General features: G+C 42.7%; 1 protein-coding gene across 15 annotated transcripts in view; it reads left to right on the top strand.

Annotated features, from left to right (window-relative positions):
• The window catches only part of CDON (cell adhesion associated, oncogene regulated), a 108,747-nt gene that overhangs the window by 25,469 nt on the left and 68,508 nt on the right, over positions 1 to 14,770 (top strand). For 13 of the 15 annotated variants that reach the window (XR_007920241.2, XR_011378521.1, XR_001793506.3 and 10 more), the window contains 2 exons: positions 12,122 to 12,257; positions 13,855 to 14,127. Coding sequence is in view for 11 of the 15 variants with exons in the window: in XM_008259493.4 (XP_008257715.1) it covers positions 12,182 to 12,257; positions 13,855 to 14,127 (349 nt within the window). In the remaining 4 variants the exon portion in view is untranslated. Of the gene's footprint in view, positions 1 to 4,845; positions 5,019 to 12,121; positions 12,258 to 13,854; positions 14,128 to 14,770 lie in introns of those variants that run through there. The other 2 variants (XM_070048239.1, XM_017342662.2) reach the window with 1 other exon arrangement.

Genomic DNA, 14,770 nt, shown 5'->3' with positions numbered 1-14,770 from the left:
GAGCGGGGGGAGGGCTGTGAGGGCTGTAGGTGTCACTTTTTTTTTTTTTTTTTAAAAGAAAAGCTGATCTGAGTGATTGCATGATCATTAATATGTGCTCATCAAGTGGGTTTTGTGGTCAGTTATATTTTGAACCGAGGGGCTTTATTCTGGCAAGGAGAGCCTACTGCCTGCTATTGACTGTGGACCTGGGTGCTGGGTACCCTACAGCTCTTCCTTTGTCAGATTTATGTGTTCCTTCTCCTACCCAGAGGCCTGTGGCAGGTCAGAGAAAACATCATCGTCAATTGCACATGACTGCTTCAAGGGATTCTTTAGTTTCTAAAAGAACCCACACCGCCCCCAGAGATTAACATGTGAACTATTAGATTCTCTGCTTGTTGCAACTAGATTTACTTCGCCTCCTTTCCTCACCCTCCTCTTCTCCCGCTGCCCTCCTGTAAAATCACTGAAGGATGTATGCCAGCCGTTGCTCTCATTTTGTGGACAGCGTGAACACCGTCACTGATCAATGCCACCGTGATCATGAAGGAGTGAACAGTTAAGGAGCATATGATTCTCCTAGTGTGTTAACACCTTTGAAACGTCTATCAGTGTGGAGAATGAATGACTTTCAAGAAGTCTAGGTGCTTGATTCCATCCCTGGAATATTTTTTCCTTTTCTTAAAAGATTTCTTTTTCCATAAGTGGTGTTGATAGTGTGGGTTATCTTGAATGAAGAGTTCTTGGGGTGGTATTTGGCGTAGCAGTGATGCCATTGTTTAGGGTGTCTGCATCCCATACAGAAGTGCCTAGCTTTGAATCCCGGCTCCACTTCTGATTCCAGCTTCCTGTTAATGCACACCCTGGGAAACACTAGGTGATGGCTCAGGTAGTTGGGTCCTTGCTACCCACAGGGGAGATCCGGGTTGAGTACTGGGCTCCTCTGGCTTCAGTCTGGCCCAGCCCTGGCTGTTGTGGGCATTTAGGAAGTGAACCAGTGGAAGAGAGTGTTCTGCCTGCCTGTCTGTCTCTATGTCTATTTCTCTGTCTTTCAAGGAAAATTAATTAGTTAATAATTCCTATTCCCTCAAATGTGGATTTTTTTTTTTTTTTAATTCAGCCTGTGGCTCCCTACCTATTCAGGATTCCCTCTATGTGCTGCTGCTGACCAAATCTTACCCACCATCCAGATCTGCCACCCAGACCTCCTGTAGCTCCAGGCTTTGTGCTCGTCTGCCAGATTTCGTGCTTAGAATCCATTTCCATCTTTGTCAGCTCAGTAGCTCCACATCATCAGATGCACTGTCTCTCCATTGCCTCCTCTCCCCTCAAAATGGCAACAATGAACCACAAAATGGTCTGCTCTCTCTCATGCCTCTCCTGTCTTAGAAAAAGTGTATCATCCACTCAGTCTCTCATCCAAGTCCTAATCTTGGACACTGGCCTTGATTCCTTATTTACTGTCAAAGCAGTGAGAAAATCGAGATGTGAACCAATGGATGAGTGGATTCCAAAGACATCAGAGTGGTGTGTTCCTCCTTAGTCCAACCCACTCACTCTCCAAGTCCTGGAGCTTCTTCTACTTAGGTCTTAAATATGCCCCTATCTTAAAGTTGTTTCGGTCTTATTAATTGGTCCTCTGATAATCTCTGAGTATAGATCCCCAAACTCTTTCTTTTCTTTTCTTAAGATTTTATTTATTTATTTCAGAGGTAACGTTACAGAGAGAGGGAGATACAGAAAGGTCTTCCTTCGCAACAGCTGGAGCCGGGCCAATCTGAAGCCAAGAGCCAGGATCATCTTCTGGGTTTCCCATGTGGGTGTAGGGGCCCAGGGACTTGGGCCATCTTCCACTGCTTTTCTAGCCCATAGCAGGGAGCTGGATCAGAAGAGGAACAGTGGGGACATAATCGGTGTCCACATGGGGTGCCAGCGCTGCAGGCAGAGGCTTAGCCTACTCGCCACAGTGCTGGCCCCACACCATCCTCTTTCACAACAGCCTTCTGACTTCTCTTCAGCCCTTCTCCGCATTGCCCAGTAAGCACTTTATTTGGAAGGTGCAGATCTGGTCGTGTATTTGCTTGACTCCTCGCGGGATAAAAGCCAGACACCATAACAGGAGTTCTATTGTCCTTTGGGCTCTGGTTTCTACTGTCTGTGTAGCTTTCCCTCTCACTACATCTGTACTACTGCATCTGAGTGGAGCCCATACTGCCTTGCTCTTTTCTACCGTTGACTGCAAACCCGAGGTTCTCTCTGTTTAGAATCCCTCCCTTCTCTTCCTCTTCCTACTTCCCCAGCACGTGTTCATCTGATCACACGCAATCTTCATTTCCTCGGAGAAACCTGCTGCCCTCCATATCTTGGTGAGATGCGCCTTTGGTTTTTCCTGTAGCATCTTGTACTTGGCGTAGTCTGTAGCTCACCCGTCTCTCCTTCACTGAACTCCTTTAATCCCTGAAAACCTTTATTTCCTCAAAATTCTGCCCCTTAGTGAAAACCATGTCTGTTAGATTTGGTGGAATAAAATCATGATGTATTGCATCCCAATTCAAGATAGCCAGTTTTCCCAGAAAACTGTATCCATTGCACAGTGAAGACCGATTTGTAGAGGTGCTAAGCAATATTTTGAAAGAAAATCTATTCTTAAATAGTTGACTTGCTTGTCACAGGTGGAAGGGAAGACTTGAGGGCAGTGGCTATTGTTGGAGGGACTGTGAGGCCTTTGAAGCTGGTGGTGAGGAGGCGGGGAACTCCACAAAGCTACAGCACAGAGAAACACCTGCCAGCAAAATACAGGCTAAACCACAAGCTCCAAGCTCGTGGGTATGCTGCACACCTCGAGACGCTGTCTTCCTTAGCATGTGGCACTGCTTCATGAAGCTCAAGGTTAACGCTCATCAGATTCAGATAATGCCATTATTTCTGCATGATATGAAGGTGCTTTGAAAAGTTTGTGGGGAAGTGCCATTCAAAGATATGTTTATGTTGGCGTGACACCATTTAATATGCATGCATGGTTTTTTGAAATACTCATTTTCCATGGACTGTCTGGAGTGGTACCCTGATGCTTTCTGACTAAAACCCGTGGTGTCATATAAATTAATGAGTGCACCTTACCTGAAATGGTCATAAATTACTACTTTTTAGGGTGATTTTCTTTAGTTTCTGTAGGAAAGAGTTGTTGTACTGAACATAAAGAAGCAGTCCAAAAAGAGGGATAGCTTTTTAAGAGTCATTATGGCAAAAGATGCCCTCTGGGTAGTGGCTGTGGTAGGTAAGTCTGTACTTTAATTGCCTCTGTAGTTGTCACCTCCCCCACATGATTGTAAGCCTCATGCTGGGAGACGTGGTGTCTCTTGTTCATGGTTGAGTTCTCAGGATATGTTTGTGCCTGACCCAGCACAGGCATGCACCGAGTGTCAGTTCCTCTGCTTTGAGCTCTTTCAGTACTCTTTTACTTTCTGATTATACTTAGGACTTTTTCTCTTATTCTGGAGTTAGTTACAGTCATGTCCCCTTTTCCTAGCTCCATTTCAATTTCCTTTAGTTTCAGAATTACAGCTTCCTTGTTTTAATATCCCTCATAGGATCTTGCCCAAAGCAAATGTCCTATGAGGGCCTTTCAAAAAGTTTGTGGAAAGTGGAATTTAAAGACAAGGTTCCGGCAGGTTGGGACATTTGTCCCAGTGGCTTAGAGGCCCCTTGGCACACCAGCATCACACACTAGAGTACCTGGGTTTGGTCCTGGCTCTGCTTCTGATCGTCCTGTTAACAGGCATCCTGGGAGACAGCAGATGATGCCTGAAACAGTTGGGTCCCCATGCTACCTGTGTGGGAGGCCTGGATTGAAATCTGGATTCTGGCTTTGACCCGGCCCAGCCCTGGCTGTTGCAGGCATTTGGGGAGTACCCAGTGGGTGGGAGCTCTTTGTCTCTGTCTCTTTCTTTCTGCCTTTTACTAAAAATTTTCAAAAAAGAAGAATTTTACTGAACTAATCTTGATAGAACCTAATCAAGAATTTTTAAGTAGATGTGTTTTAGTTTTTAGTTACTGCAAAAATAAAACTTTCATTTTTTTTTCTTAATGGCTGATAAATAACATGTTTTGAATTAGATTGTTGGAAAATAGGGGTCAGTCTCTTAAAAGAAGGAAATCACCATGTTTTATGCAGAATAGAATTCCTTTACAAAGGAAACTAACGTAAAGAATTTCCTATTTTGAAGAACTGTACTGATCCCAAAGCCAAGTTTTTGTTCGCAAATTAATCCCAGTTATTCCCTGAGCTTGAAAGAAAAGTATGAGGAAGTATGACATCGGAGCCTAGGGAGGAGGTAATTCCGAAAGACAGCCTTGATCGTCTTTATGAAAGCAAAGGCGTGGCTTCAAAAACAAAGTAATGAAATCTAGAGATTCAGGAAAGACTTTCCCCACAGGATTATTCTGGCAGCGTGTTGAAAAGGGGTTATAAAAGCAGTAAGTTCACAACCTGAACAATAAGTTAAGTAAACGTTAGGGAAGTATTTCCTCTCTCCTTCTGAGATGAGGCATACCTTTAGCTCCCTTTGCCCACAGAAATGCTGCTAAGCCTGGAGTGGCACATCTATTACACTCTGTTACACACGACAAATTGCTTTCTGGGTGGATGTGAAGGGAAGGCTTAAAGAAAGCCCCCTAACTTAAGAATTACCAGCTGTTCTTTGTAAGTCAGCCCTCCTGCCAGACATGATGGGAGCGCTCTCCATAGCCTTGCAGTGTAGAAGAAAGTTGTCTTGGTTTGTAGGTTTAATGCACCACTACACCTGACTGCCCTCACTCCCCAGCCCCACCCCTCTTGTTTTTCTTTTTCTTAATGCTTTACAGACTTTTTCCTGGAGAGACTGTTACCAGGTGCTATCCTGGAAACACAGTGACGACTAAACATCTTCTTGGCCCCTCAGAACGGCAGTGGAGTTGACTTTTAATTCCATCTGAAGACATGAAGGAGATAGACTTTCTCATGGTCGTCTTAATTCCATCTGGGACCAGTGAGTCAGGTGAATCCTATTAGTGCTGTTTTTCACACGTGGAACCCAATCCCTGGAGTTGTTTTACTATTTCTAGTGGTTTAGGCACACAGAAGTGTCTGCATACTGTATGGACAAGCAAAGCAGAAGAGAAGTGAGAGTAAATTTTGAAATGAATAGGAAGTTTACAGTCTTAATGCCAGCACATATTCCCATGAAGTGTCAGCAATTTTTGCATACAAATTTATTTTTAGAGAAATACATGTTATAAATTAGAACCACACAGCATAACAACAGGGACTCCTATTCCTACTTTATAATGGGTTTTGGGTAAAAAGCAGAAATGTTGTGTCCATGGTGGTTTTTTATCAGAGGGAGTTCAGAGAATGACGAGGTTCGGTAACTGTGGCCTGCAATACCTATGCCTTTCATCTTCTTTGCAGTTACTTTTATGTAAGTCCAGAATCCTGTTAGAGAAATCCCTAATAGGCAGTGAACGTTGCCTAATGCCTCATCAAGCGTTTTAATTGATCATTCTCAAAGCCATGTTTTATACTCACACTTTGCTTTCACTGTGTGAGGCTCTAAACGGTAAGCTGGCTGGGAGGGGTTGCCTTGGTGGTCTGCTGATGGTGTTGTTGATATACTGGTGGTCCCTTTGGATGACAGCTTAACAATATGTATTGAATGTCTTGAAAATGTTTGTGCAGATATATTAAAAAGTAGCCTGATTATTCAAAAACAAACAGCGAAGAACATGAAAATAATCCATTCAGTAGAGTATTTGCAGCTGTTACAAATTATGTTTATGAAGAATTTAATATAGAAAAGTGATCATTGTGTAATAAGTGAAGAAAAGGATATAAAACTGTCACAAAGTGAGGGGAGTGGGTATTTAGCCTACTACTTAAGATGCCTATTAAGACAGCCACATTCTCCTCACTGCTCCTGAGTTCTGTTCCTACGTGAGGCCTTGGATTCCAGCCTTCTGCTAATGGGGACCCTGGGCGGCATCGGTGATGGCTCCGGTGGTTGGGTTCCTGTCACTCCTGTCCAGGGAGGCCTGGATTGAGTTCCCAGCTCTCAGCTTTGGCCGTGGCCTTGGAGTTGACCCAGGCCAACCATTGTGGGCATTTGGGGAGTGACCTACTGGATGGGAGCTCTCCCTCAAATAAAGAAATAAATGCTAAAAATAACCTCTGCTGTGTGTTATGATCTCAGTTATGTTAATATGCTTATGTATTAAAGAAGTACATCAAATGTGTTACCTGTAGGTGGTGGGCTTGTCCTTTTTATACTTGTATACATTTTCCATGTGTTCTATGCTGGATGTTTTTTGTCAATGAGTATTTTTAAAAATTTTTTTTTTTTTCAAAAAAAATGAGTATTTTTAAGAAAATATTTGAAAGACAGAATTACAGAGAGGGAGAGAGAAAGGGAGATTTTCTATCTGCTGGTTCATTTCCCATATGTCCACAATGGCCTGAGCAAGGCCAGACATAAGCAAGGAGTCAGGAGCAAGGAACCCCATCTGGATCTCCCATATGGAATATCAGGGGAACAAGCACTTGGGCCATCTTCTGCTGTCTTCCCAGGCACATTAACAGGGAGCTTGATCAGAAGAGGAGCAGGCAGGACTTGAACTCTGGCTCCGATATGAGATACTAGTGTCATAGGCAGTGGCTTAACCCACTACCCCACAACAAATACAATATTTGTAGAAACTTTTTTTGTTAACAATTTTCTACTTAGAAAAGTGACATACTGACTGTGAAATTTGTGAAAAAAAAATTGAATATTTTGTTTAAAATATCAGCAGGCATTAAGTTAACATTGGGGGCTTTAAAAAATTCTAAATGAGAGCCACACTGAAGTTTAAAAAATTAATTGTAATTTTTTTTAAAGATTTTATTTATTTCTTTGAGAGGTAGAGTTACAGACAATGAGAGGGAGAGACAGAGAGCGAGAGGTCTTCCGTCTATTGGTTCACTCCCGAAATGGCTGCAATGTCCAGAGCTGTGCCGATCGGAAGCCAGGAGCTAGGTGCCTCTTCCTGATCTCCCATATGGGTGCAGGGGCCCAAGGACTTGGGCCATCTTCACAACAGAGAGCTGGATTGGTAGAGGAACAGCCAGGACTAGAACCGGCGCCCATATGGGATGCCGGTGCCGCAGGTGGAGGATTAACTTACTGTGCCACGACGCTGGCCCCTGTTTGTACTTTTTACAAGAGAATATTTGAATGTCATGTGTCCTGGAGCAGAGGTCATCCAACCTGGCAAGTGATGTGTGTGTGAAGCCCATGTGGTGTGGAGTGGGCTGGTGCGCTCCAGCTGCAGCCTTTTCTTTCTTTCTTGGTCTGTGTTTCTACACCAGAAGAGAGGGGAGAGGAGGATGGAAAACAAGTGTATATAGGAAATGAGGGTGGCTGTCCCTCTGCCTAGGTCAGTTTTTATGGGTATGAAAGAGGACATACCTTTTTTTTTTTTTTAAAGATTTATGTATTTATTTGATAGAGTTACACAGAGAGGAGACGCAGAGAGAGAGGTCTTCCATCTGCTGGTTCACTCCCCAATTGACTGCAACGGCCAGAGCTGCACCGATCCGAAGTCAGGAGCCAGGAGCTTCTTTCTGGTCTCCCATGTGGGTGCAAGTGTCCGAGGACTTGGGCCATCCTCTACTGCTTTCCCAGGCCATAGAACAGAGCTGGATCGGAAGAGGAGCAGCCGGGTCTCGAACTGGTGCTCATATGGAATGCTGGCGCCTCAGGCCAGGCCATTAACCTGCTGTGCCACAGCACTGGTCCCGAGGATATACTTGTTAAGGCTGCTGACTTGTGTGTGAGACTGTGGCAAGAGTGTTGTTTGGCTGTGGTGAACCTGGCCACATAAAACTGTCCATTTGTTGGAGCAGTACAGGGGGATATGTGTGTATGTATATAAAACCAAATCTACATATATTCTTCTAAAAAATGTGAATTTTCTTCTACTTGAAAGGCAGAGTAGGGGGTGAGGGGAGGAGAGAGAGATCTTGCATCAACTGCTTTCACTCTCCAAATGTCTACAACAGCCAGGGCTGGGCCAGGCCCAAGACGAGCCAGAAACTCCATCCAGGTCTCCCACTTGGGTGGCAGGGATCTGAGCAGTCGGCCATCAGCCGCTACCTCCCAGGATGCATTAGCAGAGAGCTGGATGGGAACTGAAGCAGTCAGGCCTCGAACCAGCACTCCGATATGTGAAGCAGATGTCCCCAACTGCACCTTCAGCTCCCGTGCTACCATGCCTGCCCCAGAGTGTGTGTGTGTGTATATATATACACACACACATATATACACACTATATATGTATGTATTTATATACTATATATGTATGTCTATATTCTAGTAACCTAGTCAAGTAGTGGGGCACTAAAATCAAGTTCCTTTTTTGAGAAAGAGTACTTTTGAAGACAACACTGCATCTCTGACCCTCCCTGTGGTCTGTGATGTTTATTTGTGAGTTTGTACCTGAGGTGCTGTTGGTGGTGGTTGAATATGTCAGTTACCTGACTCATGGACAACAGAATCCTACTCTTGTTCTTAAGATCACAGTTTACTAACAGAGCAGGCTGGCCATGGGTAAAGATAATAACCAAGTCAACAGATACTTGTTAAATGCTTTTATGGCCATAGGTTCTTTCCAAGTTCCAAAACCAACTGAAAGCATGCAAGGAAGGTAACCTAATAGAAACAGACTTCATAAAGGAGATTCCCATGTGCTAATATTTAAGTGGCAATAATGAGCCACGGATCTTCAAAGAACGGCTATCAAGTATCAGTAGGTCACGTGCTAGGGTTAAAGTTGACTCTAAAATTTGTTTCACTGCTTTTTAATAAATAAATACTTGAAGAAAGATTTGGCAAAAGAAGACACGCTCCTCTTGTCCCCATTCTCTCAGGGAAGGGTCTCCTGTTAACAAGTTATTGGAATGTTTACTTTGCCTTGAGTGCTTACCAGTGCTGTGTCAACCCTTAGCCTTGAACCAAGTGAGAATTCAAATAAACCAGAAAAGTTTTCACACAGCTGCTCCCCCCTGCTGATGAACAGTGCCAGTGTGTCCCCTACCACTTTTTAAAAGAGGTCAGCAAGGAAAAGAAAGACCATCCATGACCTGATACCCAGGAACTGGATAAACTTGAGTTTGCAACTTTTGGCTTTTGGAGTAGCTTACCACAGAGAGCATGTGCAGATCCTGGGAGATACTATATGGTTTATGATGAGCCCTATTTAAGGTACCTTGCAATGGTTAGGATTAACCTTTCTTTGCATAAATGAAAATGTGTATAAAATTCTCATTTTTAAAATGTCAATAATGAAGCACCATTGTTAGATTTTTGTTGTATTTCATAGTTACAGGTTCTATGTCCAACCTTGGCCAAGTAGGAATGGAGGTCAAAATTTGCATATAGAATAACCTAGGGGAGCATAGTTTCTAGTATATAGTAGGTACTTATTATTTGCTGATTTTTAAAATTATACATATGAGTGAATAACAAGGATAGCTAAAATACACTGAATTCAGATGAGATGGCAGTTCTCATTAAATATGACTTTTAAGGTAATTCTAGGAATTATGTTCTATTAAGATATATCTCATTCTAAGAAATATTTATTAAGTGCCTTCTGCTAAGCATTAGAATTCTACCAAATTGAATATAAGAGTGTTCTTGCCTTCCAAGAAAACAGAGCCATGTGACCAGATAAGTCACTTAATAGAGTAATGAGTACAGTGGTGGGTGCATGTCCAGGCATGGAGGAGAAAGAATTAACCATATCTGAAGGATGGCATGCAGATTATTAATTAATTGTTAGAAAGATTTTTTTTGTTTGTTTTATTTGAAAGGCAGAATTACAGAGAAGCAGAGAGTGAGAGAGAGGTCTTCTGTCTGTTGGTTCACTCCCCAGATGGCCACAACGGCTAGAGCTGTGCCTGTCTGAAGCCAGGAGCCCCTTCTGGGTTCTCCCACGTGGGTGCAGGGGCCCAAGGACTTGGGCCATCTTCTACTGCTTTCCCAGGCCATAGCAGAGAGCTGGATTGGAAGTGGAACAGCCAGAACTTGAACTGGTGCCCATATGCGATGTTGACACTGCAGGCGGCGGTTTTACCTGCTAAGCCATAGCGCTGGCCTCATAATTAATTTATTTTATTAATTTATCTTGTTTATTTTCCATATATCCCACTAGAATGTGAGCATAAGGTGGGAGGTTTTGTCTGTGTTACTAATTTTATTTAGGTATTTTTAATTGCTCTACTCCCAAGCTCGTGGGATGGTACCTAACATATGACAGGCATTCAGTAAATCTTTGTTGCATGAATGAAGGATTTTTGATAGATATTACCAAATTGCTCCCCAAAAGAACCTACTGGTTGTATTTCTATCAACAGTGTAGATGGCGATTTGTTTGTTTTAACCCACATCCTTGCCAGAGCTGGGTTTTGTCAGACTTTGTTAGTTTTGCTAAATGTGCTGTACTACCTTTGTATTATAAAACACAGAAGCAAACCTTCCCTTGAGTGCCACCCATCTCCAGCAGTTCCCAGTGCTTCTGCTGCTTTGGTTTGGCAGCACCCTTGAAGGAGTTGTCTGTCTGCTGTCTTCCCAACGTCAGACCCTTGTTCTTTTCTCTGCTGAAACTACTCTTGTCTCCATAACCGTGACTCCCATGGTGTCTCACCTTACTCTGCCCCTCAGTGTTTGAAACAGGTGATCACTTTCTTCATCTAGAAACAGATTCATTTTTCTCTCCCAAGGTAACACTCTTCTGGACTTCTTGCTGTTTGATTGCTTGCAACTTCTTAGTCTCCATTTGTACTCCCTTCTGGTTTGGTCTCTGAAGTTGGAATATCCCTAGGCTCTTGTATCTCCTCTCCTCCATCCTCTAAATATATTTTCCATCAGGGGAGCTCCTACAGACCAAGCTTTCATAGGCCTGAATTCTATTTCCAACAGTGGCTTCTCCCCACAGCTACAGACTCCTGAATGCACCTGTGCGCTTGACGGTAGGATTTGAATATGTTGCTCAAACTTACCTTGGCCAGAATAGAAGTGATGGCTAATCTCCTTTTTAATCTTTTTTATTTCAGCCAACAGGGCCATTAATTATTCTATCACATAACACCCAAGAATTATCCTTGATGCATCTCTTTTATCTCACATGGCATTATTCATTCATTCAGAAAGTCTTGTTGATTCTACCTGTAAAATATATTCTGATTCCAGTTACTTTTTCCCACGTCCATAGTTGACTCCCAGGCCTAACCCACCGTGTCCTCATCTGTCCCCCAGGGTGATTCCAGTATCACCTGATTGATCTCCGTCTTCCATTCCTGCCCCAATTCAGCCTGTGGCTCACTAGTCGGTGGTTTTTTGAAAGCCTGAATGAGACCACATTACTTTTCTTCTCTAAGGGTTATCTCGTGCATTAAGAATAAATCCCTACACCTTTCTCATGGCCTTCAGAGATGGATGTGATCCAGCCTCGCCTTCATCCCTTACTGCTGTCATCTCACTGTCGCAGTTGACTGCCAAGCACAGTCACGACACAGGCCTGCACCTGCTGTTATTTCTGTTTGTACAGTGGTTGAGCCCGAGTCCCCCACCTGCCAGAGGTACCACTTCATAGGGTTGCTCTGAAGGTTAAGTTAGTATATTGAAAGCAGTGAAGTGGTGTCTTGCACATAGTAAACACTGAGTAAATGCTGGCTATTATTTTTTGTTTTCATTATTGTTACTGTGTTTGGGAAAATAGAGGAGGAATGCATGTTGGTTGTGTTGAGTTTTCCATACATATGAGGTATAGAGATAGAAATGCACACTAGGCAGTTGGATGTATTCATTTGGGATGATTAGTTCTGTGAGATAAGGACACCCTGGTGCCTTGGGAGGATGAGCAAAACATCTGGCTCAAGTTTAGAGTCTAGAGATCCACTTATGAATTGAGAAGCAATGGGTCCTTACGTGCTTGGGACATGATGTACTTTATACAGAGTGTTCAGAATAAGTGGCAGCCATTGTGCTCACAACTCTGGCTACTCAGATGGGATATTTCAACAGTTTTTGTGGTCTAGATTTTCTCTTTTTCAATGTTTTTGCAGTGAGCTGAGGCCTGGGTTTTGCTCCAGAAGTCTGCCCTGCTACTTCTGTAGTCTGGCGCTATGCATCCAGATCTTGGGCCCTTATGGACACTGCTGTATGTTCCTCTCATGCTTCCGAGCTCTTCTGCAAGTTCAGGTAAGAGGAGGGAGTGGCAGGGATTCATCCTAGTCCAAGAAAAAACAAATTGAATTAGAGATTTTGCCAATAATAGTGGTTTCTAAAAACATTTCTAAGACTTGTTTGATCAGCTTCATGATTTTAAAACTTGGTTAATGAAGCATTTTAAGACTGTTTTAATCATGTTTCAGGGATTAGCTGTTCTTCCTATCCTTGTCCTTAAAATTTATTTCTTTGATTGCCTTAAAAATATTTTCTGGCCACACTTTTTAAAATAAGAGAGCATCGTAGAAATTTCTGAATTTGGAAATGGTAATGGAAAAAAATGCTGGCTACATACTACCAAGGAGTAATGTAGTACTGCATGCAGTAGGCCATGGAGTCAGAAAGGTGTGCTGTTCACCTTGTGGTGAGAGATGCTGGTTCAAGTCCCATGCCTGCCACTTTTTTCCATGAAATTGTCTAATTTATTACCCACCTCTTTGGCTTCCTGAAAATCTTAAAGACATTTATTATGAGCTGTATATGTAAGTACCAAACCTAACACACAGCCCATATGCATTGCTTTTATGTGAAAACCCGTATGCATTGCCTTTATGTGAAAACCCGTATGCATTGCCTTTATGTGAAAACCCATATGCATTGCCTTTATGCGAAGATATATGTAAGTTTGTGCAGATACAGGGATGTTTATTCACTGAATAACATCTAGTTGTTATCTGTTAAAACACTGTGCAACTCTGTCAGATGTGGTAAAGGAGAAATCGCGTTAGTAGTTTATCCTTATGTTTTGTGAAATGGGAGCCCCAGGTTCAGCCAAGAGAGGCACTTTCTTTGTCTTCATTTCTAATTAGATATCCTATAAAAGTAGATTCAACAATTTATTGATTTTTTTTCTTTTAAATATGTTATTTCACCAGAGTAACACCATTCTTGCTCCCCTGCCCCTCTTTGGGGGGTGGGGGAGTTGCTAGTGATAATTTTAGTGCAGAACTGCCTCCCCCCCGCCCCAAATTCCTGGAGAAATAGAACAGATGAAACTATTTCAAACACCAAATGAAAATATGGAGACTTATATGCAAGAAAGCATCGTTGTTGTACTTCAGTGTGGCTGCGCAAATTTCTATTTCTATTTTCTTGGACATTGAGAATGCTTTGATACTTAAAGGTGAGGAAGTGCCATATCCTTTACTCACAGAATCACTTGTTCTCCTAAGTCAAATCCCACTGGTAAAATAGGAGAGAACTCTCGATTTTGAAAGTCATTTTCAGTTTTTCAGGTTCTTCCATTTTTTACAAGTCACTTTGTTAACAGAGCAGTTTGAACAGAATTAGTATTGTATCTGATTTTTATCATAAGCATTCCTGTCTGCTCTGCCGTAGTGGTTAAATCCCAGGCTAACATGCTGACCTCCTCATTTTTTCCTTCCAGAAGATGGGCTTATGAGAATGTTGCTAGAACTTAGAAACTTTAAGAACTGTACTCTGTATAGATCAGAGGTTGCTTTTGTTGTGAAGAGTCAGATGCCATGTGTTGAATGTGCCCATCTCTCTGTATCACTCCCTGTCTCATACTCAGCCCCTCCCTTTGCCCATGGGGAATGTTCTCTTGCAGACTTGACACCTTCCTTCATTTCTGAGCCTGTCTCTGCTGTCCAGAAACTTGGTGGACCTGTGGTGCTTCATTGTTCTGCTAAACCTCTGACCACTCACATCTCATGGCTGCATAACGGAAGAAGATTGGATAGGAACATGGAACAGATTAAGGTGCACGAGGGGACTTTGACGATTCTTTCTCTGAACCCCTCCCTTTCGGGTTCCTACCAGTGCGTTGCCAACAATAGCATCGGTGCCATTGTGAGTGGCCCTGCGACAGTCTCTACTGCAGGTGAGTGTAATTTTACCCCTGTTAATAGATGCACTTTCTTGAAATGACTTCAAGTACTTGAGTTTGTGAATAGTGGGGAAAGCCTGGGATTCAGCATAAAGCATTCGGGAGGTCTTATCCAGCCTTAACTCAAGCCGTGTGTATAACTTGGGGAACATGCTCCAACTTCTGGGAGCCTAGCCTAGTGACGGTCATCCGTGACAGTGGTATGGAAATGATTTTATTTTTAAATCAGGCCACTTTTCTAGTGAATTCCTAATAATTTTTTTCTGTGCGTACTTAAAAGCCCTTGATATCAATAACAATACAAAAGCGATTGTCTACTTTGACACTCAATGCTTTCATACAGCCTTTTATCTTTCTTTCAAATCTAATTTTTTATTTGCCTTGATTACTGAGTGATTTTAATTTATTAAATTGAAACCAGGCTGAAGAAGCAGGAAAAAAATAACTGACTGTAAAGAAAGGAATGTTGAGTATTGAACTTATGGAAAATCTGGAATGCGTGGGTTTTCGGAGTAGGTTTGAGCCATCTGCCTTTCAAAGGGTGATGGCTTACAGTAATGGAAAACGTCTTTGTGAGGGCACCCCTATTTACAGAACAAATCTGGATTCCCCAGGAGCAGTGAGTTTGTCATAACTG

This window comes from Oryctolagus cuniculus, chromosome 1 (assembly GCF_964237555.1).
Source record: "Oryctolagus cuniculus chromosome 1, mOryCun1.1, whole genome shotgun sequence".
Taxonomy (NCBI): Eukaryota; Metazoa; Chordata; class Mammalia; order Lagomorpha; family Leporidae; genus Oryctolagus; species Oryctolagus cuniculus.
The sequence above is the reverse complement of the archived record's forward strand: the minus strand, read 5'-3'. Positions and strand labels throughout refer to the sequence as shown.